This window comes from Scedosporium apiospermum, assembly GCF_000732125.1.
Source record: "Scedosporium apiospermum strain IHEM 14462 chromosome Unknown SEQ_SAPIO_0114, whole genome shotgun sequence".
Lineage (NCBI taxonomy): Eukaryota > Fungi > Ascomycota > Sordariomycetes > Microascales > Microascaceae > Scedosporium > Scedosporium apiospermum.
Genome location: NW_015971815.1, coordinates 12,714 through 39,697, shown reverse-complemented (window position 1 = coordinate 39,697; position 26,984 = coordinate 12,714). Strand labels below are relative to the sequence as shown.

At 49.1% G+C, this 26,984-nt stretch overlaps 6 protein-coding genes and 1 pseudogene across 6 annotated transcripts; 3 read left to right on the top strand and 4 right to left on the bottom strand.

Annotated features, from left to right (window-relative positions):
- Positions 1–1,291: 1,291 nt before the first annotated feature.
- SAPIO_CDS7956 (Aldehyde dehydrogenase) lies at positions 1,292–2,949 on the top strand (the record flags this gene model as incomplete). The annotated part of the gene is made up of 3 exons (XM_016789708.1): positions 1,292–1,337; positions 1,422–1,835; positions 1,886–2,949. The coding sequence occupies 3 exons, from the start codon at positions 1,292–1,294 to the stop codon at positions 2,947–2,949; spliced, it is 1,524 nt and encodes a 507-aa protein (XP_016640645.1).
- Positions 2,950–5,680: 2,731 nt separating this feature from the next.
- Positions 5,681–9,363, top strand: SAPIO_CDS7955 (uncharacterized protein; the record flags this gene model as incomplete). The annotated part of the gene is made up of 8 exons (XM_016789707.1): positions 5,681–5,765; positions 5,840–6,279; positions 6,826–6,931; positions 7,311–7,620; positions 7,705–8,289; positions 8,368–8,726; positions 8,819–9,113; positions 9,180–9,363. The coding sequence occupies 8 exons, from the start codon at positions 5,681–5,683 to the stop codon at positions 9,361–9,363; spliced, it is 2,364 nt and encodes a 787-aa protein (XP_016640644.1).
- Positions 9,364–9,810: 447 nt separating this feature from the next.
- On the bottom strand, positions 9,811–11,291 carry SAPIO_CDS7954 (Delta(12) fatty acid desaturase; the record flags this gene model as incomplete). The annotated part of the gene is made up of 4 exons (XM_016789706.1): positions 9,811–9,997; positions 10,072–10,240; positions 10,322–11,129; positions 11,184–11,291. The coding sequence occupies 4 exons, from the start codon at positions 11,289–11,291 to the stop codon at positions 9,811–9,813; spliced, it is 1,272 nt and encodes a 423-aa protein (XP_016640643.1).
- Positions 11,292–12,736: 1,445 nt separating this feature from the next.
- On the bottom strand, positions 12,737–13,924 carry SAPIO_CDS7953 (annotated as a pseudogene; the record flags this gene model as incomplete).
- Positions 13,925–15,246: 1,322 nt separating this feature from the next.
- SAPIO_CDS7952 (putative acetylxylan esterase A) lies at positions 15,247–16,360 on the top strand (the record flags this gene model as incomplete). The annotated part of the gene is made up of 4 exons (XM_016789705.1): positions 15,247–15,544; positions 15,619–15,970; positions 16,047–16,087; positions 16,149–16,360. The coding sequence occupies 4 exons, from the start codon at positions 15,247–15,249 to the stop codon at positions 16,358–16,360; spliced, it is 903 nt and encodes a 300-aa protein (XP_016640642.1).
- Positions 16,361–17,741: 1,381 nt separating this feature from the next.
- Positions 17,742–21,885, bottom strand: SAPIO_CDS7951 (uncharacterized protein; the record flags this gene model as incomplete). The annotated part of the gene is made up of 5 exons (XM_016789704.1): positions 17,742–17,762; positions 17,828–19,141; positions 19,219–19,431; positions 19,548–19,569; positions 20,396–21,885. 5 exons carry the CDS (start codon positions 21,883–21,885, stop codon positions 17,742–17,744), a joined length of 3,060 nt encoding a protein of 1,019 aa, XP_016640641.1.
- Positions 21,886–23,918: 2,033 nt separating this feature from the next.
- On the bottom strand, positions 23,919–24,894 carry SAPIO_CDS7950 (uncharacterized protein; the record flags this gene model as incomplete). The annotated part of the gene is made up of 4 exons (XM_016789703.1): positions 23,919–24,157; positions 24,236–24,344; positions 24,403–24,706; positions 24,767–24,894. 4 exons carry the CDS (start codon positions 24,892–24,894, stop codon positions 23,919–23,921), a joined length of 780 nt encoding a protein of 259 aa, XP_016640640.1.
- Between the last annotated feature and the right edge of the window lie 2,090 nt (positions 24,895–26,984).

Sequence of the window (26,984 nt, the reverse complement as noted above, 5' to 3'; positions counted from 1 at the left end):
TTACTTTTGGCATGCCTAGGGACATGAACTTGACCGAGTTTCCGCTGATAAGTAGTATCTTTATTTATCATAACGGTCCAACAAACTCTGTTCCGAACCTGCAAACAGAGTCAAGCCGCCTCACGGTCCTGGCCCTCAGCATCATACTGTAGTTTGCATTTAGCACTGATAGGCCCTCTATTAGTAGGTAGCCGAAAACACAATGGCGTAAGAAGCACTCTATATCCAGGTCCATCGTTAGACAATGTACTTGGCGTCCACCTATATCATTACCCCGGATTTTTGATGGTGCCGCACCGAACACGGATCCCATGCCGAGCCGAGTCTAGTTTAATCGACCCCGCACTTACACCAAATGTGGAGGTACTTATCTCTATGTCGGTTTTTCGAACACTCTGATCTCCCGGCATTGGTGGCTGGGGAGGTTTCGGATGTAACTACGAAGTACAGGAGTGCAATTATCGACAAAAAGATTCCAAATACTGAGATGTATCTATATAAAGCAGCAATTGGTTGGTTGTCGTCCTCGTTCTATTCGGCTGGAATAACCATGGCAGCATCCCTTCGCTGAGAAGACCGGAGAGAGGAATGCCATCTCGCTAGTTAGGAACAAAGACATCTTCGGATTTGCAAGCTGTGGAAAAACTGCAACAGATTTCAGCTATCTTGGTGAGGAAAGCATTTCGAAGGTGATTTTGCCCCTATCGATTGATTTCGATAAGACTGGGCCAAATCAACGGGGTCTACATGCATAATCAGGTATTGGGGAGGATTCCTCGATGCTACCCTCTGGCTTGTGCAGGTGTTGCGGGTAAACCCTACCCTGCGCTCTATCAGGTCAGATAGGGTCCCTGGTCGGAAGATGTACCACCCCCGACCGCGACAAAGAGGATTCCGGAACTCAAGGTAGGAATGCAATACCTTCCTACCCCATCTCCATTCCGGTTTCACGCTTTTCCTCAAATGCGTACCTTCGGTTGTCGACACTACCGCCTAACAATTAGCCTTGTCCCTCCGGGGTCTCCGGCGACATAATGTATAGGGCAGTGTAATAAGCAAGCATGCTGGGGATGGTGAAACGAGGTGCTCAGCATGAGAGGCTGTATGTAAGTAGGTAGATCTCGACTACCATACACTGTACCTCGTCATATCGACAACATATAAACGTCAAAAGCATATATCCCTTATTCAGCAATCGGCATATTTATTTACAAGCCAAGTCATATCATTTGGAAAACGAAACAGTTTCACATCATTGATGGTTATACCACTACCTACGCATCACGAAATCATGCCTACTGTCTGCTTGAAAGGGATAGATAACCACTTGGTAACCGGTATGTCTAGTAATTATGAGACTGTCGTCCTCGGCCGATAAAAAAGAAAAGTTTCTCTGACTAACGATGGTATTGAAATAAAAGTTCCGACTGGTCTCTTCATCGATAACGAGTTTGTACCCGCCACTAGGAATGCCACGCTCGACACTGAAAATCCGGCCACGGGGTCGCTCCTCGCATCCGTATCTGCGGCGCAGAAGGAAGACATCGACCTCGCCGTGCAGTCCGCGAAGAGGGCCTATCGCACCTGGCGTGCCGAGTCCCCCGGAACCAGGCGAAACCTGCTGAACAAGCTAGCTGACCTCGTCGAGCGTGATGCCACAGACCTAGCGTCCCTCGAGGCCTTGGACGCCGGTATCCTCTACCGGGACTCCATCGGCCTGCACATCCACCAGGCCCTTGAGAACCTGCGCTACTTCGCCGGCTGGGCCGATAAGGTAGACGGGCTGTCGCTAACGATCCCTGAGGGCATGGCCTATACCAGAAGAGAACCCATCGGTGTGTGTGCTGCTATTGTGCCTTGGAACGCGCCACTGTAAGTCACCCAGTTGGGTCTGTCTACAAAATCTCCTTCCTCTCTCACCTGCTCACGGTGCTGGAGTTACGGATCTACTGGCTTACGCACCCCGATATCTACAGCATGATAACCGTCTGGAAACTGGCACCCGCCCTCGCCGGCGGCAACACCCTAATCATCAAGACCCCAGAGGCCTCCCCCCTTTATGGTCAGAAACTCGCCCAGCTCATCGCAGAAGCCGGCTTCCCTCCGGGTGTCGTGAGCATCGTCTGTGGCCTCGGGACTGTCGCAGGAAAAGCCATCTCTGAACACCCCGATATCCGCAAGGTATCCTTCACAGGCAGCGCAGGCGCCGGGCGGCAGGTTCTCGCGGCCTCGGCGCGCACGAACCTCAAGCGTGTGACGCTCGAGCTCGGCGGCAAGGGCCCAGCCATCGTCTTCGACGATGCGGATTGGGAGAACGCGCTTCTCTGGACAACTCTCGGCATCACTGTGAATAACGGGCAGGTGTGCATCGCGGGAAGTCGTATCTACGTGCAGAGTACCATCTACCAGCGCTTTGCTGAGGCCTTCAGTGCACGCAGCCGCGACGCCGTACACGGAGACCCGCTCCTGCCGGAGACTACGAAGGGTCCCCTCATCAACAAGATGCAGCGGGAGAAGGTGCTTTCATTCGTGCAGAAGGGCCAGGCCTCGGGCGCTAAGCTGCTTCACGGAGGTGGTGGGGAGGAGAACTTCGTCGCCAACACCGCGTTTCTCGATGTGCGGCAGGACGCGGACATCATGCAGCAGGAGATCTTCGGCCCTGTGGCTTGCATCGCGCCATTTGAGACAGAAGAGGAGGTCATCGAGAAGGCAAATGATTCGGCATACGGCCTGAGTGCCGCAGTCTTCACGAACGACTTAAACAAGGCTTTTCGGGTGACCGAAGCAATGGAGACAGGACAGGTCACCGTGAATGTCTGGGGAGCGTTGAATGCAAACACACCGTTCGGTGGTATGAAGGAGAGTGGTTTTGGTAGGGACATGGGGAAGGAGGCTCTGGATGAGTGGACAGTTGTTAAATGCGTTAAGTGGCAGATTGTAAGGAAATAAGCAACACCTCGCACGCCAAAGGTGACTGGGGAAGTCGGGAAAAGTAATACCGCGTGAAATCTGGGGGTCAGGAGAGTATTGAGCCACTTTCCCACTTGAATCAAGAGATTGTTGTGATGGACGATTGTGTTGTATGCTAAACTCTAAGTAGATGATACTGATCTCGCCGCATCATCGGCTTCTTCCCTGGGACTTTTGTACCACTAGAAATCTCTTTCAACCGTTCTACATTTACACTGGACCTTGGTTGCTGTATTCTTTTGCCGAGAGGGTCCAATGAAAGATCCAAATCCTCCTTAATCTCTTCTACGATACGTTTCGATACACTCTGTAGCTCCCGCTGTGTGTTCTGGACTGCTAACCCAATCTGCCGAGATATGGTAGAGGACATAGTCTTAAATATGTCTCCGTCTGCGATGCGACCTTGGACGATCTTCTTCTGGCGGGAGGCCTTGCCGTTACCTACTCATTTTAAACGACTGTTAGAAGAGGACTGACTTCGGAGATTCGATAAAGGAAATGGCTTCCAGCTCTATTTGAACATACCAGATTGGCTGCTCGCAGATCTGTATGCCGGTAGCATCTCGGCGAAGATATATGAGTTTGCATTTGACTCGGATGCATGACGTCGAGCCAGCCTTGCGGGAGTAGAGTTTGTCAGGAACGAAAAATGTAGGCGTAGGCGGTGAATCATACTTAACATCTTGGGTGAATCGTTGCTCCGCCAAATCGACCTGGTAAGCAAAATCTTTCATGCTGGCCTCGATTTTGTCTCCCAGTGACACCCGGTGGCTTTCAACGCATAGATCTATGTGATATAATGTTAAAATTCCCTCTGTGGAGGCCATACAGCTAAGGGATTTGGCCGCACCGGGAACTTTGTCCATTAGGTCCTGCAAAGTCTGCTTGACTGAGCGTGACAATGTTGAGTACAGCTCGGGGATTTCGTCTTCTACGAGATCCCATTGATATGCGAGTTCAGTTTTCATTTTCCATATGAGAGTTGCATTCCAGTCCTGCCGCCCGCGCTTTGGTGTGTGGTGATGGCCATTGTTGAGACACCATGCGTTGTACTGGGCTAAATATGATCATTCATATAAGTGAGGCTCGACGGCTTTTAAAGACCTGCGTATCGGTGCCATACTCGAATGCCACTGCATTATTATTAGTATGCTAGTATGAAATTCAAGCGGCAAATTCTTCTTACAGACTGCCATTTTAATGCTTCGGAAGCAGCAAAACGCTCCCATTCCATATATCGATGGCCTGTGTCGGAACGTGTCAGTTCAAGCTCTTTCATCGCGCTCTCGCTGTCCCTTTCCCTTTGTTTGGTTTTAAATCACTCACTGAGAAGGACTTCTATCTGCTCTTCGAAGCAAGTGTCAAAGTCTCTCACAAGTTTCGAGACGGCATCAGCGCATCGTTTCTCCTGAAACTTGTTAGTATTCCTAGTAACGTCTCAATTCCCTGCGTTGAATGTGACGAGGGCAGTGGGCGATGTACTATCTCGGAGAGCTCCTGATCGGCTAATCGCTTCACCCTTTTTTGGATCATTGGCTTCGCTTCCTCTGTCCGGATATGATGTGAGTTACGAGGAAGAATAGAGAGGATTGGAAGAAAGACCCTGCTTCACGCGAGGGCTGGATCAATGGGAAATTAATAGGCAGGGGTTGAAGATGCAGCAAAGGAGGAAAGAAAGAGAGGGCAAAAGAAAAGAAGAACAAGAAAAACATGGCCATTTATTGTGGGGCTCGAGGCACAACACTCAGCCCATCATCATCATCATCATCATCATCGGAAGAAATACATTAGGCATCGATAGCTCCTAGGTATGAATCCCACCGCTGGTCGATCGTAAGGAGGCGAGTCCAACGCCAAGACCATGCTGCCTGTAGCAAAATACCAAATACACTAATTTGATGGTGTCGGGGCCATTGCGCCTCGATCTAGGCGTAGCGGCAGGGGCATGTGCAGCTTCAGCTGGTCCAACAGAGAGGTCGTGCATGGGACAAACGAGCCAGTGAAACCTCGTTGGAGATCTGGGACCCTAACTCGGGTATCAAGGATAGGGGTCTGTTAGATGAAGCAGCGACGGCGTCCATATTCTCCCGCGGAATGTAATATTTTGGGTCCCACGCCTCCGCCTCCATGCAGCGTTATTACTTTGTCGTTCCAGATGCACTTAGATTCAGCGAGTGCAAGACATGGGGGTGGGACGCATTGCTGACACCAATTGATCGATGAATCGGCCCGTTCGGGACATGAATAGATGATGTTCTGAACCGCTCCTGTGCCGATTTGAGATTTCAACAAATTGTCCGCATATTTAGTAAAACACAGAACACATACTCCCGGCCATAGTCATATTTATCATATTTGATCCTAACGTCAACAACTACTGCAAAATGAGCCTTGAACACTAAAAGCGAGAGAACAGGCTGTTTCAGCTGTTGGCACTTCAACTTCTTGGCGCAGTAAACTTAAACCTTGTCCATAAGCCAGGCAGCCCCTTCCCCCGCCTCCCTCGTTCCCTTATTTTCCACTTTCAAATCTCTTGCTCACATCACTCGGGTCCACTTTCGTTCATTAGGTAACGTTTGCCGTTCGTTTACATCATATAATGTCATCATCGGTTTTGATTTGTTCCGAATGGCCCCCTCTCCACCTTCGTAATCATCAACGCATCTCCCGAGTCGGAGGGGCAACCTTCACAGAAGCATCCTGTTTCACCATGGCCGCCACAGACGCATTTACACTCGAGGCAACGCCGGACACAGACATCTGGAGGAAGCCGCCTGCAAAAGATATCTTCACTGGTATAGTCGAACATTTTCTTCGAATGCAAGCATTGCATTACATGGCGGCTTTTTGCTGACGGCGGGGCTCATAGCACCCATATCCCGGACGTCCTCTGGACTCCTGAAGAAGTTCAAGTCTGCGCGAGTGACGTTCTGGGCTGACTGGACAGAGAGCTATGATCAGGCCGGTTTGCTCTTGGTTCCAAAGCGTGTCCACTCGCTAACCCATCCACCCGAGAAATGGCTCAAGGCAGGCCTCGAGCTCTATGACGGGAAGCCGCACCTCAGCGCTGTTGGTTGTGATCGGTATGCCGACTGGCACTTGAGCCCGCTCACCACGCCTATCAATCCGAGTAAAGGCCTGACCATCGAGATTTCCCGCGCAGGTAACAATGAGAGCGGCAAGAGTTTTTGGATTTACCAGCTCATCCTGGATGAACAAGGGACTGTAAAGGAGAGAATCCCGATGCGTCAGGTCTGCTGGATCCTCGCCGATGAGGATGAGAGGGACGGGGAGGAGTGGGTCTTGGACGTGAGTCCACTCATTGCGCGACCTGCAAAAGAGGCGACAGAGAGCCTCAAGGTCCATTTCTTCGAGTTCACAGTCGGTTGGTTACCTTAGAACGTATCGACGGCCTATCTTCATATCCGATGTATCAAAGGAGAGAGAAAGCCCGTAGATGATGTCTACGCGTCCTGTCTGCTTGGAGTCCCTCGAGGTCGAGGTTCAAATGAGGAATCTCGATTCAGACGCGCGGATGACGAAACAATAATAACTCAAAATGGGCTCTCGTCCTAAAATTTGATACTTTTTTAAGCTTCACAGTTTCCACTTAAATTGACGACGCAAATCCGACGATGGTACTACCGTACTAGGCATGTCGATCGATACAAGCAGAGATCTCGCCCGTGTTAAAGCTGGTCCACAACGCGATCGCGAGCCTTTAATATTTGTCGCGTTTATATATTCCTCATTGCCTTTCGTCCTTTTCAATGGTTGGTTCAATGAATCCCGGCCCCATGAGTCCATCGACAAGGTGCCGCTCTCGTCCAGCAAACGGTTTTACACACCCGTTAGCGGGATGGATCAGGACAGCCCCGCTGGATCGCAATTACCACGCCGCAGATTAGATTAATTGACATGTGGGGCGATGAGACCTGGCTGACATCGCCAAAGACCTTACGTACGAAAACTACACATGCTCCTCTCCGGAATTGTGGTGAGCAGTGGATTAGGGAGATGAGGTGCACTCTGTCCTGGTGCGAATCGGGGTGCGCCTGGACTTAGCCTAATATAAGGTAGCTACGACGTCTCCATCTCTCTTCACCATCTTCGCACTTCCACTATCATACTGCGTTGCCCGCAATTGACCACTGCCTCGCGTTGCGCGATGGGACCGCGATCAAGCCTTGCCAGCCATATCGGCATCTTTATCCTCATTTCTTTCACTGATGTAGCCGGGGCCCTTCTTGATCTGTGTGCATTTAAGAACGACTCATATTGGTACGACCGAGAAGAGAATCTGCTGTTGGTACATAACCTGACCGTGGATACTCGACAAGTCGAAGACGCGAGCCAAAGCAATGGCGTGCGTAATGTTAGCCGGGTCCATCTCAGCGTAACCTCCCCGATCTGGGACGGTATCATGGACTGCGATGCATGGGACCACGGCGTGCAAACGGAGCATTACCTGGGCAATCCCGAGGACGGGTTAATTTACGATGACTGTACACCCCGTGCTGGTTTCGAGGCGGACCGATACTGGCTGCAGGTAGCAACGTTGGGGATGACGGTAGGGACAATGACTGGCTCGGCGTTTCATGGGTTTGTGTTCAACGAGACCTTCACCTGCGACGAGGATCCAAGCTCCATGTATGTTCTCTCTAAAGTGGAATCCAGCTACGTTTCTCTCCTCACATTTCTTGAAATGTTGACATCTCACTGGCAAACTGACAGAATTACCGTGGAGAGGCACCAAGAATGGCTCCCGACCAATGGGAGATTTCTGGGCTGGCGCTGCAACGATGAGGAGGAAGGCACACATGAGACAGCCATCGTTGGACACTGCGAGTTCATCCTAACCAACGCGACTGCTTGGCCCTCCGTCTTCATTGACCACTCTCACCTTATCCCACCACCACCAGATCGCCGCTGCTATTCGCAGTCGATGGGGGAAATCGCCTGGGAGATTTCCGATTTCGAGCTGACAACTGCCCTTTATAGCACCACGGTAATCAATTTCTTCGCTTCCCTGGTGTATGTGGCGGACTACGGCCCTCCTCCGTACGCATTCCTGCGGTTCAAGATGGTGAACCTGGCAACTGGATATGTGTCAAAGCCAGAATGTATGGCAACGGATCCATCTTTGCAGCCGAATCATGATGAGAACATACCGGGCGGTTACGATAAGTGGTTCAGCTGTAATGACACTGCTGCGAGGGAGTACGACGTGTTCCCCACGAGTTTCAAGTACAATTCCATGACGGGTGAACTAAACATCCAACAAGAATGGGAATGCGAACGGGATGATGACCCGGAAAGGTAATCCCAGCACCCACTACTAACATATCCCAGCAAATTCCAACATTACTCAGATTACTGACAAAATTCTTCGCCAAGCCTCGCCAAGTTTCTTGCCGTCGGTACTGTAGAATTGCCCCTTAACGAGTGTCGTGTCGAGTTGGTATGTAATCTCAACAGCGATGGTTGCGGCCTCCCAGAAACCCTGTCTTCGATTTCTAGAAACGTCGAGCGCACTGGTATTATTTGTGAGGCTCGCGAAAACCAGTTTATCGTACAAGGAAAGCTGCTTGAATCGGCCCCCGTGAACGATAGCGTCCCGGTAGATTTGGAACCTGCCACGGACTTTGAAGAGTGTCTGGAGGCAGAAGTACAGGGGGAGATCGAGTGGCAGTTAGAAAATATCCAATACCTTAGCCACACCGTTTACGTTACCGATCTTTTTCTCCAGTTAACTGGTAAGTCCACATGGTCTACAAGCGAAAGAGGATCGAAGTAGATATCAAACTATCAACACAATGGCCTACTCTCCACTGACAAAACTTCGCAGGTCTATCATCGGACACAACAACCGACCACCAGTTGACATTCACCAACACCGTTATAAACTCGGCTTACAATTTTTCAGAATGGTGCTACATTCTGGAGGAAGAAAGCGCCGAGGACAACTCATGGAAAAACAGTGCTTTTAACATTAGCCTCCTGGATTGGAATGTTTGCAATGATCAATCCGTTTACAGCTCCGGCGTTTACCCTCTCGAGACGAGAGCTAAATTCGACAACCAAACATATACGCTCTGGATTCAACAGACATATTACTGCTTAGACAAGTCAACCGGGAAGCGGTAGGTACACTTGTGTTCAAAAACGACAGGAATGATGAACGTTGGCTTGCTAAGATGTATCAATAGGGTTGAGAAATTCACTGCTGCTGGCGAAAGGGTCCTCGACGAGATGGTCTGCGAGCAAAAACTGGTTGATGAGAATAATCCAGAGTCTGCAGTATTATATTCATCCTGTAGCTTGAAGAACGCAACGATGGCGGGCGCTCTCATCCGCGGAGGCAAGACAGCCGAAAACCAAGAGCGGACTTAAGTGAGACATCATTGTGACCTCGAGAACTCGTAGGAGGGGGCTGGACTAGGTATTTGAAGAATCAATCATGTTCCCGAGTCTCACAGCCGTTTCCATGTTCCTTTTCGGCGTGCATCGTGTGTTAGGCCGCTAGGTTAAGGCGATTCGAAACTTGTTTAAGACGCGGCTGCCAGTTTAGCGCTCTGATGACACAGTTCACCGGCAGCAATGCGCAGCCCAGACAGACCAGTTGTCACTCGCCAGGGTGGCTTCCCGATACTTACAGTCACAAAATTTTCTTCAGGGAAGACTTCGAAAAAAGTCGCAATTCAAACAAATTCACCGTTAACCAAGCGTCTATTGTCTATAGTCTATCTTGAAATATATATCCCGCGGCTAGAAAATATATTAAAAAAAAAAAACAGAGACAAGTCTATTCGAGGAATCATCGCAGATCCAACCATCCAATTACTCATTTTTCACCATGTGGGCCCAATGCATCTCACCGGTTGCAGCCGAGTCCGGCACGACATACTTGCATTCGGTAAATGTGGGCCAAAGCTTGTCGACAAACGTGTGATCGCTGTGATACAAGTCTCCCAAGATGGGCTTGATAGCCTCAGTCGCCTCATCGGCGTAATAGAAGGGGATTTTACTATGGTACCCGCGTGTTAATAGTCAAATAATTCCCGTTGGGAATTGTGGGGGAGGGGGTTCATTGCTTCTTACGAGAAGAGATGGTGGACAACGTGTGTCTCAATGATGCCGTGGAACAGGTTTCGGCCAATGAAGCCGAAGTCCCGATCGATGGTCGCGAGAGCACCCTTGACAAAGGTCCAGTTTTGGGCATCAAAATGAGGGAGATCGGGATGCGTGTGATGAAGGTAGGTAATGGCCACTAAGGAGGATAGTTAGTTGATGAGATCAATTTCAACGGTAACATATTTTCTCTTCGGCAATGCCTCAGCGGTTTACTCACCCAGCCAGTGGTGCACCCAGAAATATGGCACGCCATAGAGCAAAAACATGTTCCATGCCCCGAAAATGGTCGTGCCATAATAGATCATAGCGGCGGTAATCAAGATACCGATATCGGTGATGAAAACGTAAAGCCTCTCGCTAGGCCTGAAGATGGCACTGGTGGGGTCAAAATGGCTTTGAGGCCACCATCCCGACGGCTCGCGCTGAAGGCTGTCGACGCCGGAAGTAACATTGAAGAAAAGGTACGCCTGCCACCCGAACAGCTGATGGGAGAGTAGTCGGATCAGGGACACAATGGGAGCGTCCTCAAAGAGATCGCTATCGACCTTGAAGATGCCCAAGAATCGCCGGTTTCGATGTTGTTCCTCGGTTCGAGGCACAAAAGCCATATCCTTCTCCATGTGACCCGTGAAGCGGTGATGGCGTGCGTGGGAGAACTTCCAGGAGTAGTAGGGCACGAGCAAGAATGAGTGCGCAGCCCAGCCAATGACGTTGTTCACACGAGTATGCAGAGAGAAAGCACCATGGCCACACTCGTGGGCGAGAATCCAGAGGCCGGTGCATGCCAGGCCCTGCACAAAGCCGTACACGGTCCAGGCTGCGGCATGGAGGTACGAATTCTCGACCTGGGGTATATAGGTTATCGCGGCGTAGGCAAGCGCGGAAATGAAGGCGATATCCCGCACGAGGTACGCGCAGGATATCCACAGGGATGGTTGGAAGCAGTGTGCCGGAATGGCATTACGGAGGGTGTTGATGTCGGGATATTCCGTTCTCGGGGATCGATCCGTCTTTGTCTGGCGCTTCTGGCATGATTGTTAACACTCCAAATGCATTACAATTGTATTCAATCAACTCACCGAAACACGGGTGGCGGCGCCATTGGCACTCGCCGAAAATGTGCTTTGTTCAGTCTCCGGCCTCAGCCAAAAGAAGAAGGCGGCTGCCGTGGCCGCAAGGGAAGACATGGCTGGAAAATTTGAGAGTACAGCCGGATTGAGAAGGAAACCGAAGCACACAACAGAAAAATTCTTCTCAAGAAAACGGAGAAGAAAAAGGAAGAAGAAAAAGACCGAAAGGACCCGGAGAAGGGAGAGAACAAAGCCATGGTCGACTGTTACCCTTGGATTATATGGCTTCGAGAAAACCACGCTAAATCCAGGGGCTGAAATTTTTTTTTCTTCTCAAACAATGCTACCCTAAACCTTATCGAGATTGAGCCTATTTTGACCCAGGTCCTGGGCCAGTTCAATTGGTTGCTTGGACTGGCTGCCGAGCCGTGGTTACAGGGACAGGGGCCTCTTTTTTTTTTTTCCCTCCTCCCTTTTTTTCTCTCCCTCGGAGCGAGCGTGGGATCTGATCGCCCATGCTGGCACCTGCCGAAACAGAGTTTGAGCCTCGGAAGGACCCACATCGAAATCACCTCACTCTTGCTCCTCACCGCTCAATCAGTTCTAGCTCAGGGTTAGGGTCACTCAAGACCTTATCGGAGAATGGAGATTGTAGGCTTCCAGTGCTAGTTCAGATGAAACTCCGCGGTTCCACCACGAGTTTGCTGTCGGCTCTAATCGATCCCATCAGTATCGTTTCCCGCTCTCACTCAATCGATGAGATGCCGATAACTTTTGAGAGCTAATGGGAACAGCCAATAGGCCGGTCTGGAGGGTTTACTCGGGCAGCACAGTGTCTTCGTTGGTTCGTCCTAGGGTAGAGGAATGCCAGAGCATGACTCCCAGACGTTATAATCCCAACTTGCCTTCTTCTCCGCCGATCTCCCTGCCCTGGCGAAACCAGCAAGTTCTCGATCCAAACACAAACAGATCATGGTTGTCCTGGATGAGCCTCGGCCGCGTCCATGGCTGGATCACGCTCCATGCTATTCGCTGGGCGACAGCTAAATCTAGCTCGGGGTGGCTCGGCCCTCTTATCTACCTCGAGTGGCGATGTCGTTAGGTACCTTCAGGAGGGGCAAACAACCCGGTCTTCCACGTGGACGGAGATTAGTCTGAGCAACCCCAGGGCCCCGCCAATCCGAGCATCTTGAAGCAAGCCTACCCTCATGACTAGACTTTCAAGCTTCTTAAAAATGGCCCATGGACACGACACGGCCTCTTATCTTCCCTAGGGATATGAAAAGGCAAACTGGATCGAGAGGGCAGAACCACCCATACAATCAAGGATGTGGTCGTATTTGGTGAATAGCATCAAGGATAATGCCGCGTTGTCTCATGAGGCGCCTCAGTGAATATAGAAATATCGATCATTCTCGGGGCTTTTCTAGTCGTGATATTAATAAGTCTGCTCCTACCCGTTCGATTAGATTTGAATATTGTGCTGGAGCGAGAGGGAGGGGATGCTTCACACACCCACTGCGGATGTCACATGCAATTCTATCGATCTTGCTCACCCTCCCCTAATTATACTCATCAAACCCGTATGTGTCATTCAAAGACACTCGCGTAATAATACTCCCATCCTCCATCCGTACCCAAGACTGCACTGCCATCTCACCATCGCCATTGTCGTCAAAAGAAAGGCGAAGGACCCGAGCTCCACGGCTCCAATGACCGTAGCCTCCATAACCAGTATGCTTAGCAAAGCATAAGAAAGGGGCTTCCAAGCCGACACCTTTATCGGGCCAGGTACTGCACCAAGAATCTCCGTGGTCATGGCCGACGTGGATGCTATGCAAGCCCTCCGTGGCTTTAATGGCCGCGACAAAAGCCGCATCGTCGGTCCCTCCACCCTGGATGGCCACAGGAACGTCCTCGTTCAGCCCTGGAAATCGTTTGGAATCCAAGCCTAACTCCTGAGCCTGGAGGAAAACGTGTGGCGGGATGTGGACGAAGGCTACACTCGGAATAGCTTTCCCGTACTTTCGTCGCAGCTGTCCATGGGTTTTTGTGAACCAGCACGTGGTTTCGGGGGAAACCCAATTGGGTATGTCGTCAACATCGGCCGGAGAATGCTGATACGAGCTCCCGCCTCGGCTGTCAAAGAACCAAAGGATCACGGCAGGAACATCCTCTGCCCCGTATACTAGGAGGTAATAATTAGTAATTCCAGGCAGCGATGAGTTCATCCGTTTAGTGTAGCAGAGATCGTAGCCTGTTTCGCGCTCAAAAAGAGCCTCCCGAGACAAGTTAAACTTGGAGTCGTGGTTGCCGTATGTTGATGCCCAAGGTGTCCCGGCGTCGACCATTGGCCGTACGATTTGATCAACATAAGCGGAGCTGTTTTCTTGGAAGGTATTCTCGCCCGTTATTAAGTCTCCATTAACGACGACGAGATCCGGGTTTTCGTCCTTGAGTATCCGAGTCATCACCCGCGTCGAGTTGATATCCTGGTCGATCCCCCATCCATTCTCCTCCTCGCCGAAGTGAAGGTCGGAGAAGATGACAATGTTGAAAGTATTTTCACGAGTGATCAAGAGAGGTGGTTTGTTGGCTGATAATAGCCCCACCGTCCGAAAGGCGTGATGGGGGTAGCAAGGGTATGTGTACGTTGCCAGGAGACTCACAATCAAGAGGACCATGACGGTGAGGATTATCAGATACACCGACGGCCTGAGGCCTAACCGTGGTAACGATTCTGGGGGCATTTTTAATTCCTTGTGATGTTCATGATGAAGATTAAGTCATCGCTTTGAGAGGAGACAAGAGTGATGGGCTCTTTTGGAGTTCACCAAACTCGGCGGTGGCCAATCAAAGTGAATGATTACATCACGGGTGTGGAGACCCGTGCTTCATTGAAAAGAGTTTTGAGGCAGTGGTCTCGGTCAAGTCTTGACAAAGTCCAAGTCAACGACCACGAAGGACAATTCGAATGCCCGACTGCAATCTGTTTAATTGCCGAGAGCCCACAGCGTCGATTGATCTTGCATCCCGGTCGTAGGCTTCGGGGTCAGACACACTCGTCAAACAGAACCTTGGAGCCACCAAACGAGCCGCCACCTCTGCACAATTATGTGAGGCGCACAAAGAATTTATTCTCTGTTCCCAATCGCGCACTCTCCGCCAGGATCCTGGGCCTCGACCTGCCCAGGTATCCGCTATCAATGTAATGTCGTGTTTTCTGGGATCCGACACATTTACGTCTGTTATACTCTCTAATCTTCCCCCTCGACAGGGAAGTAAGTCTAATCGTGACATTAACTCTCTGCCACTATGCTGGATGCTCTTGAGCTGCGGACGCGGTCTCGCCCAGGGAATTGAGTCGGGCAGCAAAGTATGCAGCAGAAGACGCCTCCGAGGGCGGGTGTTAAGAATTTGATTTCTGAACAGATATAATAATCTCCATCCGTCGATACCTGCAACGTAAACATGGGCTCCTCCGGACAATCAAACGGCCAACATTAAGACATCTAAATTTATATCACCATCTCACATCAATTGATGGCTGGCAGTAGCTCTGGTTAACTCTGAACGGCTCTTGCCCTCGGCTTAGAGAGAGACTTAGTTCTACTAAGGATAATATATTACTTCTTTGCATGGATGTCGTCGGCTTGGTGAGCCTCGAAAACGTGGCATCCGAATACCCGTTCCACCCGGTGCTAAAGGGTTAAAATCAAAATTGTAATACCGGCTTGGGACGAAAATCAGATCGAAGAGTGTACCGGGAACCCACCGCCCGTGATTTCCCCGCATCGGATATTTATGCTCGATATTGATGAACCGCTAGGCGTTGTCTACCTGTATATTTGCGATATATTAATCGCCTCAAGTTGAAAATTAGCCTAGAGTCACGCACAAACAAGACTATTTTCCCCTCCGGACAAAGGGGAACTCGAAAAATGATCTATATTTACTCAATCGCCAAGCCCCGAGCGACGAGAATGAAGACTCTTCAAGCCTCTTTACCTACTATTCAGATAGGTCATCTTCGTCTTGAGTATTCCTGAGTTAGTCTTGATCCGGCGTCAACATGCAGTTACTGGCCACACTCGCCGGTTTCGCTGCCCTTGCAACGGTTGGCAACTGCCAATTAACTAAGGTCAATGACTTCAAGGGCACCCCTACGAACCTGGGCATGTACTCGTATGTGCCAAAGAATCTCAAAACACCAGCGCCTATTCTCGTGGCTGTCCATCACTGCCAAGGATCCGCTCAGGGTTACTCGACGGAGACCCGCTACATGCCCTTGGCGGATCAACATGGCTTCATCATAATCTACCCCAACTCCAAGTCTGGCGGTGGCTGCTTTGATGTAGCCTCGACGGCTTGTAAGTTCTTACGTCCCTCATTATACCGACCGATCAGAGGCTCATGAATATGAGACTTACTGACGGCACTACAGCTCTCACACATGATGGCGGCGGTGACAGCCAGACAATTGTCAACATGGTCAAGCATGCAGTGGAAAACTTTGGCGGAGACCCAGAGAGAGTTTTCACTGTTGGCACTAGTTCCGGTGCCATGATGACCAACGTGCTTGTTGGGGCTTACCCTGACGTATTCAAGGCTGGTTCCGTTTATTCTGGCGTTCCCGATGGATGCTTTTTTGTCCAGGGAGCGACTGCCACGCAAGACCCCCCAGGCTGGGCCAACAGCTGCGCCAATGGTCAGCTCACAAAGACTGCAGAGGAATGGGGTGATATGGTGAGGTCGTACTATCCGAATTACAACGGCACTCGACCCAGGATGCAAATGTTCGTATCATCTCTTCATCTCCCTTCGATTGTACGACGATTTTGTTTACATAAACTAACTCATGCATGACCGCAGTTGGCATGGAACGGCGGATAATACCTTGCGTTATCCCAATTGTATGTATTATCACGCATCCTCCGTTTCAATCAAGCCGAAAATGCTAACTATTTCACTTAGACCAGGAGCAGCTTAAGCAATGGTCGAACGTCTTCGAGCTCACGGAAAAGACGGACACTGCCAACTCTCCGCAGAGTGGATACACCATGACAATCTACGGCGAGGGCACGGCAACAACGGCACAACTTGTGGGATATAGTGCCCAGGGCGTCGGCCATAGCGTGCCACAGCATGAGACAATGGACATTGCATTCTTTGGAATAGGGTCGTAGTCAAGCACGCATAACAAGGAGACCGAACTGGTTGCGAGTTTGCATTTCAGAGGCCTACCCTATGGAACAGGATGTTAAGTAAACAAGCTCTTTGGCTTTCCAGTGTACTAGTCAAAGTTTTCTCGATATATATTGCCTATATAAGCGGCCCATTCCGTGTCCGTGATCTTTCGTGATGTTGTTCCCTGATGTGGATCGTTTGGCGGCATAATTAGGGAAATGTCCGACTCTGACGCTAGGGCCTATGTCGTCCTTGCCCCACCCACTTGGTGTATCAGCCATCCTGATAATATCTCGGGCGAGCAATACTGAGTGCATGTTGCCTACACCCCCAGTAGAGAAGCCAGATGCTCATATTACATGTGCGGCACAGCAAAGAAGCTCTGAGTATGGCGGCAGCGCATTTCATTTCGAGCATTGGAGTGCAATGATTACTCAGTGTGTCGTTTTGTGTGTGTGGTGAATATCCTGGAAACTCGAGCCTCGGGACATTGAGTGCCGTGTGCCACACATGTCCTCCAAGATCGTCTATGAAGAACGTCGCTCAAAACCCTGCCTCCCCACGTCTTCTCTTTCCAGGGATGGCTCCTTAGTGAGTACCGACGCCAAGACGCCAAGACAGGAGAAACTTGCCATGACCACTCACAAGGTGTGAAAAGGCTCCTGATATAAATTGGACCCCCCCTTTGCTGACACCCCCCACTTTCTGACACCCTTTTCCCATACAAAACAGCGATTTGCAGGGGTCTATATCTCCACCAACTCTTTATAAATAATAATAAAATTTTATATATAGGTTCTTTTTATAGTTACTAGTAAGAAAAAAAATATAAATATAAAATTTAGTAAAATGGTAGTATATAATAAGTAGTTAAAGTATAAATTTTAAAATACTATATAATTATATATAAACTAAAACTAAATATAACTAAAGTAATTTTATATATTATATAATCAAAAAATATATAACTAATCTTATAGAAAATTAGCTTTTTAAATATATTATTTTTTACTTTATAAGTATTATTATATTAAAGTATTATAGTAATACTTTTTCTCCTATATTAAAAAAAAAGTACTTTCTAGAACTAAATATTAAAAAAATATTATAGCTTAGTTCTCTTTAGTATAATATCTTACTTATATTACTATACTATATATTAAATTTTATTATCTATAGTTTACTTATTATAACGTTATTTAAGTTTTAAGTTTATATATAATATGTATAGAATTTAATACTTTATAGTTTAACCTTCTATTATTAACTACTCTTTTCTTAAATTTTATATTTAACTTCTTTTATAAGATAAATTTATTAAAAAGAAGCTAGATTATAAGTTATATTAATATATATTAAGAATTGGTGGAGATATAGACCTTAGAAAACTATAACTTTTTGCTATTTTGTATGGGAAAAGGGTGTTAGAAAGTGGGGGGTGTTAGCAAAGGGGGGGTCCAACTTACTTTAATGAGCTTTCGCATATCCCCATCCAACAAGTTGAGGTCGCCAAGGGAGGGAATGAGACCAATCGCTCGGGTGGGGTCCCTCAGTACCTCGAGTGCCTCAGGAAGCTCTGCAAACTTGGCAGCAAGGCTTCTCTGAAAGACCGAACTGAAGACGGCGGCACCAATCGATTGGCCAATGAGGGCGCCAAAGAGTCGGAAGACGACGAGGAGCCCAGCAGCGATGCCCATGTCGTCGACACGCTCGACACCAGCTTGCAGCTGGATGGCCGTCGTGGTAAAGACGGTGCCAATGCCAACCCCGAGGAATGCCTGCAGGCTGTAATTCTCAGCCCAAGATGTGTTCTCGCCTACACGGCTCCATAGCCCCAGGAAGACGGCTGTCAAGACCCAGCCGAAGCAGAGCTGCAGACGGTAGCGGCGGGTCAGCTCCATGACGATGGAGGAGACGAAGCTGAATCCCACCGATACTAGGCACACCGGGAGGGCAGAGAGGGCGGCGCGTAGTGGTGCCCGGAGGAAGATGGCCTGGAAGAAGAGGGGCAGGTACAGGATCAGGGAGTACATGATCATACCATTGAAGAAGCCTGAGACTAGCGCCGTGCCGAGCGTGATGCCGGAGAAGATACGGGGCGGGAACACAGGCTCGACAGGCCTCGCCTCGTAGGAGATCAACGTGACGAGGAGGAGCGCTCCCACGATCAGCGGGGTCAAAGTCTTCCACGACGCCCAGGGGTAAAGAGCGTCGGCCCAGCTCAGCGACAGGGCAAAAAAGCTGGTGCCCGTTGCGAAGAGAAGCATCCCGCCCCAGTCCAGGCAGCGTATCTTGGCAGCGAGCGTCATGTCGAGGGGCTGAAGATGTAGGAAAAAGAAGATGAGCAAGAGAACTATGCCAGTGAAGGGCAGGTTGACCCAGCCGATCCACCTCCATTCTACATAGTCGGTGAAGGCGGCGCCGACGGCGGGGCCTGTCACACTGCCCACTGCGATAGCCAGGGACATGAATCCAATGTAGAGGGGGCGTTCCTTAAGTGTCGTGATGTCGGAGAGAATGACGGCCTGCAGGACGTCGAGACCGCCGCCGCCCAAGCCTTGCAAGACGCGCCCTAGAATGAGAATTGACATGTTGTTTGCCAGGGCAAATACGATCGACCCGACTGAGAAGACGACTGTAGCTGCGTAAAGCGGGAACTTGCGCCCTAGGACATCCGACACGCTGGAGTAGATAGGTTGTGTCACGACGACGCCGAGCATGAAGGCAATGCTGGCCCAGAATGACTCAAGAGTTGTACCGTGAAGCTTGCGAGTGATTGTCTGCAGATTTTAAGTCAGAAGCCAAGAAAATGGAAGAGAACTTCGAAAGACTTAAAACAGTACTTGGGTGAACGTACAGGAATGGCTACGGCAAGTGTCGTTGCCTCCCAGGACACGACGAACGCGACAAGGGCAAGCATGGTAATCGACATGTAAAAGGAGAGTGTCTTTTTCGGCTTGACGGCCTGCTCTTCTTCCACTGTACCTAGACCATCGTCGAGCTCCAAGAACTGCGAAGGCCCTGTCCCACGCCGCTTCCGAGGCGGTTGCTCGGGAGAGGCCGGTTCAGCCTGATCATTGATTAAGTTGACCATGTTAGACGGCGATTCAGAGAGATCTGAGCTCCGGAAACGGGTATCTGGGGAACTGGCACAATCACTACCCGTGCAGGATCCCATGAACATACGAAAAGGAAGATGATGGTGCCCCTGTGTAACCAACGAAGCAAACATTTATCGGGTAAGGATTACCCAACATACATACGAAGGATCAGCCCATAGCTCCACATATCAGGTCATGGATGCACGGATCCAGTGTATATCTAAATCTATACATTACAGCAGACCTGTACATTGAGTAGCGCTGGGTTGAGGACGTGAAACTGAATGGAAGTCTAGTTGGTAAGGCTAGCGGCTACATTGAAGCGATTCCAACCACCTCTTCTGTTCTCAGAGTGGGTGAACGACAATCGGGAAATCACAGGTAATATCAAATGCGTATGTTACGCCATTCCACGTCCTGCAGCGACATTCTCCAACTCGGCCTACATGTCATTGCCAACCAATGTTACTGGATGTCGTGAACCAAAGGCGAGAAGCTTTATGCCAGAATGGAACTCTACACACAAAGTTTCAACAAATATAGCGGGACATGTATCGCGAATACCGGATTTCAGCTGATTCTCATGCAATCCAGACTATTTCGAGCTTGGTCTTATCAAAGGCCTCTCCATACATTATTCCATGAAGATAGCAATCACTCTGGAGCTTCCAATTATCCCCATCCCTTTGGAGCACCAATGGTACCTTTCCACCTTTCGGAATAGCAATTCGATCTCCAGGAGCTACTCGCACATTGCCCAAGCCAATGTATCCTTTCTTCGTGCGAAATAATTTTCGATCGGCGAGAGGACAGGTTGACACTCCGAAGGGATATGCGATTGAAGATGCGGGCACCCTGAGTAATTTTGCAAGGAAGGACACGACATATCTCTCGCTATTAGAGGGAAGTAGAGGGCCTAGACGTCTCATATACCGGATGAGACGCGCCTGTCGATCAAGAATGTTGTATTGTTGTCTCATGAAAGGCATATCAAGATGCGTCGGGCCGCCCACTAGTGTCTGAATGAAGGCATCTAAGATCGGCTCCGAGCTTGGGTAATCGATGCGATCCGTTGCTCTGGTCACGGTCCTCCATTCGTCCAGCATGTAGGCGGACTTCGGGAGTCTCAGGACTCCAGGGTACCCATGTGGTATATCGTCCACCACCATCGTCTTTCCAACGGTATCGACAGAGTCCACCCAGCAGCATTCCAGACCGAGAAGGAGTCCAGTCTCGTCGAACTGCACAGCCGGCTTAGAGCCACCGCTGGCGTCGTATCTAATCTCATATATATCGTCTTGGTTCTTTAAGCCCACCGCTGGAGATTGCCTAATGACTCTCCAATCTGGTGTCCAACTTGGAAGCCCCTCGGGATGGTCAATATCGAGACCACGAGGAACGGAGAGAACATTCAGGTCCGTGCCACGCTTCAACATCTCAGTAGCAACCTGGCGGTAGAGAACGAACGGCTCAATAGTGTAATCGACATGGGACATTAAACTCCTTGCGAGCGAGCAGCTCGCCAATCCTGCCACGCCGTATATCTTGTCTCTGGGGTCTGTGGCATCGAAAAGTCGGTGTCGATACGTAATGGCGAGAAGGTCCCGTTCTACACCGTTTTGAAAGTCATCTCTGGTCTGAATGATCATCAGAGGTGGGCCATTTCGGTCGTGATGACTTGTGTAGAGGTCTAATTGATTTTGAAGCACTGCCGCGTTCGTAAAGTCTTCCCACGTCATGGTCGCCTTGCCGCAGTGGATCGTGATCTTTGCTGCGACAGCGGCCTCCTGGACAACCCACGTTCTGGAGAACCAGTTTCGGTCGATAATCTTGGAAAATGCGTTGAATCTAGCCCATTGGGACCGGTGTTTGAATGGCCCAAAGGTGGAGACAACAAGAGAGTCGCCAGGCGGCAGGTTCTCGAGCGTCTCGCGGTGCTTCAGATACTCACGCCCAGCGTCTGCGAGATCTTGAGCCGCTTGCATACCGATGTCACTGTCGTCCGTTTCCTCACCAAGCCAGACGATAACCTCTGCTGCGGCGAGGAATATATCCTTCATGAGCCCGACCTGTCGGCCTCTTTCTTCCAGATCATCTTGATTGATGCATATCGCATCGGCCCAGAGAGTTATGGTCTGGTCAGACTGCCGTCTGTGAAGCAATGCGGCGTGGAGGTTGTGTCTGATCGGGAGTTTCTTTCCATTGCATATAATGATGTGTTGAGGTTGAGGAACGTCCCAGCAGTATGATAGAGCGGCGTAAGATGGACGGCCCTCCAGCGACGTGTGAGTGAGGTCGCACTCGACCAGGTCATGGTCTGTTCCTGGGTGCAGATGCAGTGCACGATTCAGATGGAGAATTCGAAACATGTCTCCCAGAAGTTTGGGACCCAACTCATGGTAATTGAGGGGGTTAAGATCCATTACGGAGGTCGATCCACTGGTGCAGCCCTGTGACGGGCGGAAGCGGGGTTCGGTGGGAACTAGCGGGGTTGGCAACTTGGCAGGGTCTCGTAGGGTTTGACAACCTTGGTGTGGCCTTGAAAACCGGTTTTCACTTGGGATTGCCGAGGTTTGAGTGGTCTAAAGAAGCGGGCGCTAATTGAGTCTGGTGGAAGCGTGTGACAAATTCGAGGACCGAGGACTGACAACATGCACGATCCCAAAGGGTCCCAAAGGGTTCTGAATGGCGATAACGGATATCCGGAGAGAGGTGGCCGGGAACAACCGTCCCAGCCTGGTTGGGAGATGGTATGGATTTTAATGCCTCTCTTCGAGGACCTTGACAAGCCTGAAGTCCTCCTCTCTGACGTGAACATACGAGCTGTTGTGATCAGTCATAATCAACAATGTAGAATCACTTGACAGCACCGCCGCAGTGATTGAGTCTTACTGCAGGAGACTGCCAATGAAGGATCGTGACGGGGCGGGGGACATGCTCGAGTCAGCTCTTATTGGCAGAAAAATGCATGGATTTGAGGTTATGGTTGTAATATTAGTCTGCGGCTTTCCGTTTTCCGTGACATTCTCGGTTAGACTTCTTCAAAATGCAAAGCCAGCCAGGCAATTTTGCAGGGAATTTCGCTGACCAGACATGATGCCGCAGTCGTTAATCCTTTTGTACTAAATTTATCCTCATGCCCCCTCTGCTCCCGAACCGCAAAAGACGTTAAGCTCTATTGTCTCGTGGCTACTTTGGTGGAGTTGGGCATCCCTATGGAGAGGAAACCCGATGCAACGAAAGTGGGTTCTTGCCCGTGAACACAACCCATTCGAGACCATTATCATATCAAGAACCTACGGGCAAACTGTATGAGATGATGTATTTGCAAGGCAGGCTCCGACTTCAGGCTTTTCTTGGTGCGTTCGAGTTGCTGGAATCTCTGCAATTTAACTGTAATTAAGTATATCTCACACTATTTCCATTCCACCGTTTATTTGCTGAAGGTAAATGTGGATGGACAGGAAAAGCGGATTAAAGGGAAGGGTTGCATTGCATTGCAATAACAGAGGGATGTCCCTGTTGTCCGAAGAATATTAGTACATCTGATGCATCATGTGCAGCGTTCAGTCTTCTGTCACCATGGGAATGTTGACTCTTCTCGCTTCGGAATTGCCCTCGCTTCTTCATTGATGTCAGCGTCGTCACCTTCAGACCGGACCTAACATTGAAAATTTCATGGTCCGTTACCACCGCAGTGTGGGTTGGAGACGGCAATGACAATTTGCCCCTACTGACCACTGAGACATTCATGCATGGACAATGGTGAGAAAGAGGGATCGTCACCGATTTCGTCCCGGTTTCTTCCATCCTTGACTGTCTTCCGTGGTGTCCCGACAAAATGGAGTCAATGGGGGCTGTTGTCACAGAATTCGTTCGAAATATTGAACATCTCGCCGCTGGAGAGGAGATTACCGCAGTAGGATCCGCACTTGTGCCCTTAGAGGAGGACTGCTGTGACAGAGACAGTAAGGCCATTTCAGCTATGGGGTAGGTCGGGAATTAGTCGCCCCCGACGTATATCTTTCAGCTTCATACGGTCCATTATATACAGGATAAGTGCTTGGTGGCGAGTTTGTGGACAGCTTCACTTGCATAGTTGTGCATGTTCATCTACCTCGCATTTTCGTCTCACCAAGGCCGCGATAGTTGTGCAACTTCAATTTCAATGGCATCATACCACATATAGAGAGAGGGAGATGGAGATAGAGATAGAGACAGCCATGTCACCTTTCCTTTACTCTCCATCCGCAACTCACAACGTTTCAACAATCCCTCTCGAGCAGTCATTCGACTTAACCATTAACCACAATGTGGCACTGTAAATTAGCTTTCTAATTCACGCCCTCGGTTCTGGAAAGAAAACAACGAAGCATATACAATATTAATGCGCGTCTAGCTTAGTGGTGTGCTGGTCCATTACTTGCTGCGCGTGCTGCAAAGCCTGCTAGTGGGTCTAGGACGGCTGACCCTCTAGACCTTCTTCCTCCTCATCCTCGGGTGGCTCATCAGCAAAAAGATCCTTGATTGATCCCGAACCTGTTGCAGTCTGATAGATGGCAAAGGTTGTGGCGAATTGCCTGTGTGCGCCGACATGAATGGCGTCGAGCATAGCCACGGCGAAATTTTGGCAATTGTTACTGATCAAATTGTATGCGGCCTTTATACGCCTCATATTGTAGATGACCATCTCGCCTAGGATGGGACGGCAAACTCGTTAGATTCGCCAACGGCGCTTGAGTTGCGAAGTGAGTCGATGCGAGTGCTACTTACCAACCTGCCTGAGGGCTTCGTCGTTAAACCTGGTCTTCCCAACCTCGAACGTGCGCCACTCTTCTCGATTGACAACTCCATTTATGTAGATGACGTCCAAACGCTCATCCTAAATACCCCCGAGTTAGTCTCGGGCGTCCGACTTCAAGGGAAGCAAAGTACCGCACCATCCAAAGTTCGTGAGAATAACCACCGACAAGCACAGCCCAGTGCTGGGTCGGGTCAGGGTACTTGTTGATCTTTTCGGTGATCAACTTGCCCAGACCAGTCTGTTCGGCGAACCATTTACCCGCTCCCCCTGCGACGGGATGCCAGCCGATCTCGACCGTTCGGTGCTCACCGCGGATATTTGGCTCGCCGGGAGGCACGACGTTCGGCTTGTGACCTAGTCCGAGAGCCTCCTCTATCGACTTCTCCACCTTTGACTTTCCCTTGACGAGTTCGACCTTTCCCCTTGACAGTCCCTCTTGCCTGGATTACATATTAGTTGATTTCCGCCAACGGTGCCCGACGTTTACGGGTTCGTCTCACCAGAGGGATTTCAACTTGTCCCGGGTGGAGCTGGAGTTGGAACCCCCGTCACTGTCGGGTGGCGTCTCCTCTCTCGGAGTCTCTTGCGGAGTCTCCTGCCGCGGCTCTTGCGGCGGCTCTGTCGGCATCTTTCGTGATGTCTTCGACTCTAGCACGCTAACCTTTGCGCTTGACACGAAGTTCTTCAGTCGTTTCATGACGGCTACAGTCGAGAATGTGGTCGAGGGAGATTGGGGGTGGGTGGCTGATCGCGAGCTGAAAAGTAGCGCCCGGGTGATCTTCGGGCTGAGCAAACAATTGCCATTGAACGAAGCTGGAAAGCGCGTGCGTGGAAAACGACGATTCAATGGGGCTGATGCTTACTTCCGTCTCTATTTTCGAATTTTCCGTTGCGCATTGCGTGCCGAGTCCCGAGAACGACAGGGCACATTATCTAGATCTTCTCGATCCACATCTCCACGACACCACAGCGACTGAGCACTTCACTTTCCGACCCCATTTATTAAAGCTCAATAAAGAAGACCAAAACAACTCCCCCCAAAACAACATGACCTAATTATAGCCAGTCCCTTCTCGTCCAAAGCTCGGATGGCCCCTTCCTTTCCTTTCCATAATTGCAAGGCCCTCACCAGGTTTCGTTTCGATCAGCTGCATCTCCATGATTCTCTCGTAGAAGGGTACAGAACGCCCCCAATCTGCGGTGAAAAGCATGCTCCGTCGAAGATGGGGCATCCCCTCAATGACTTCCTGAACGCATTTTACTAGCCAACTTCCAAGCCCTTTCCCTTGATATGTCGGGTTCACCCATACGTCTGTGAGATAGACAAACGTGACGAAATCCGTAACGCAGCGAGCAATTCCAATGAATTTTTTCTCCGTGTTCGCAAGGGCTGACAGGTCTTGATCTCTGGGGGAGGAAGGCAGTTCATAGAGCCCGAAACAAAGCGAATTGTCCAACATCTCTTCCATGGCGGATGGGGGAAGCGTTTTTGCCCAGTAGAAATCATCGGAAGCGAAAACGTCAATTAACGTAGACATTGGGACATGAGCGGGATCCGTCGAGATGAGATAGCGATCTTTTGTCCATGTGCAGCCCCGGAGCTTCAGCTTGAGTGAAGATGCCATTATCGTCAGGCACGAAGAGAGTCTTTAATACTGCTTGATGCTGACGGAGTTGCGTGTGGGGAGTTGAGGAAATATCGAATTATAGTTTATAATTTTATAGAGACAATGCACTGAGTGCTCTTTTCTCGAAAGTCCCCGCCCTTTTTAAATCAACTTCTCGCCGCGGTCATGGAAAGGGCGCCAGAAGTCAATTCTCCGCAGACCCTATGAGTCAGATGACTGTTATAGCGTATGGCGAGTCATGTAGGTTCAAAAAGCCAAGACACCCTAGCAAGTTGGAATTTCGATGGAGGTGTCGAGTGTTGGAAGAAGTGGTGTGGAGCCAAGCCCAGTAGTGAAACGAGAAAGGGTCTAGCTCAGCTGATTCAAACAACTTTCTATCAAACTAACAATTCCTAAAAAGGAAAATACTACATCGATCGATATAATGTTTTCAGTGTCCTAGAAACGGGCAAAACGCTGTAGAAAAAGAGGCTTTTGCCGACATCGGGTATAATAGAATAATTAGATAGAAGAAATAGTATCTTTTTATTTTTCCTAGTATATTTAAGAAAAAGAAACTTATATAATATATCTTTTTAGAAATAAAATTAAAAAAAAGATAGTAAATATAAATAAAAATATTTTTTAAATTAATTTTTCTATAATTAATATAATAATAATTATTTTTTTTAGATTTAAATATTATAGCTATATTTAACTAAAATAAAAAGCTAAATAGTTAAAACTAATAAAAAAAGATAAACTATAAAAATATATTAAATTATAAAGATAATAGATTACTTATACTTATAATAATCTAAAAGTAATTTAAATTATATAAGATTATAGTAAACTAAAATAATCTAGAAAAAGCTTAAAAAAATATTTATATAAACTATAAGTTTTATTATATATCTAGTTTATCTTTTAAAACTCTTTAATAATTAATTTAAATATAACTATTATATTAGTATATAGGGTAACTAGTAGTAGCACCACTACATTACAGGTCGATAACACTACGAAAGTCTGGAATATTATATATTTAACCTTTACTTATATATAAAAAGCTATAATAGCTCTTATTTTATAAAATAGAACTTAAGAAGGG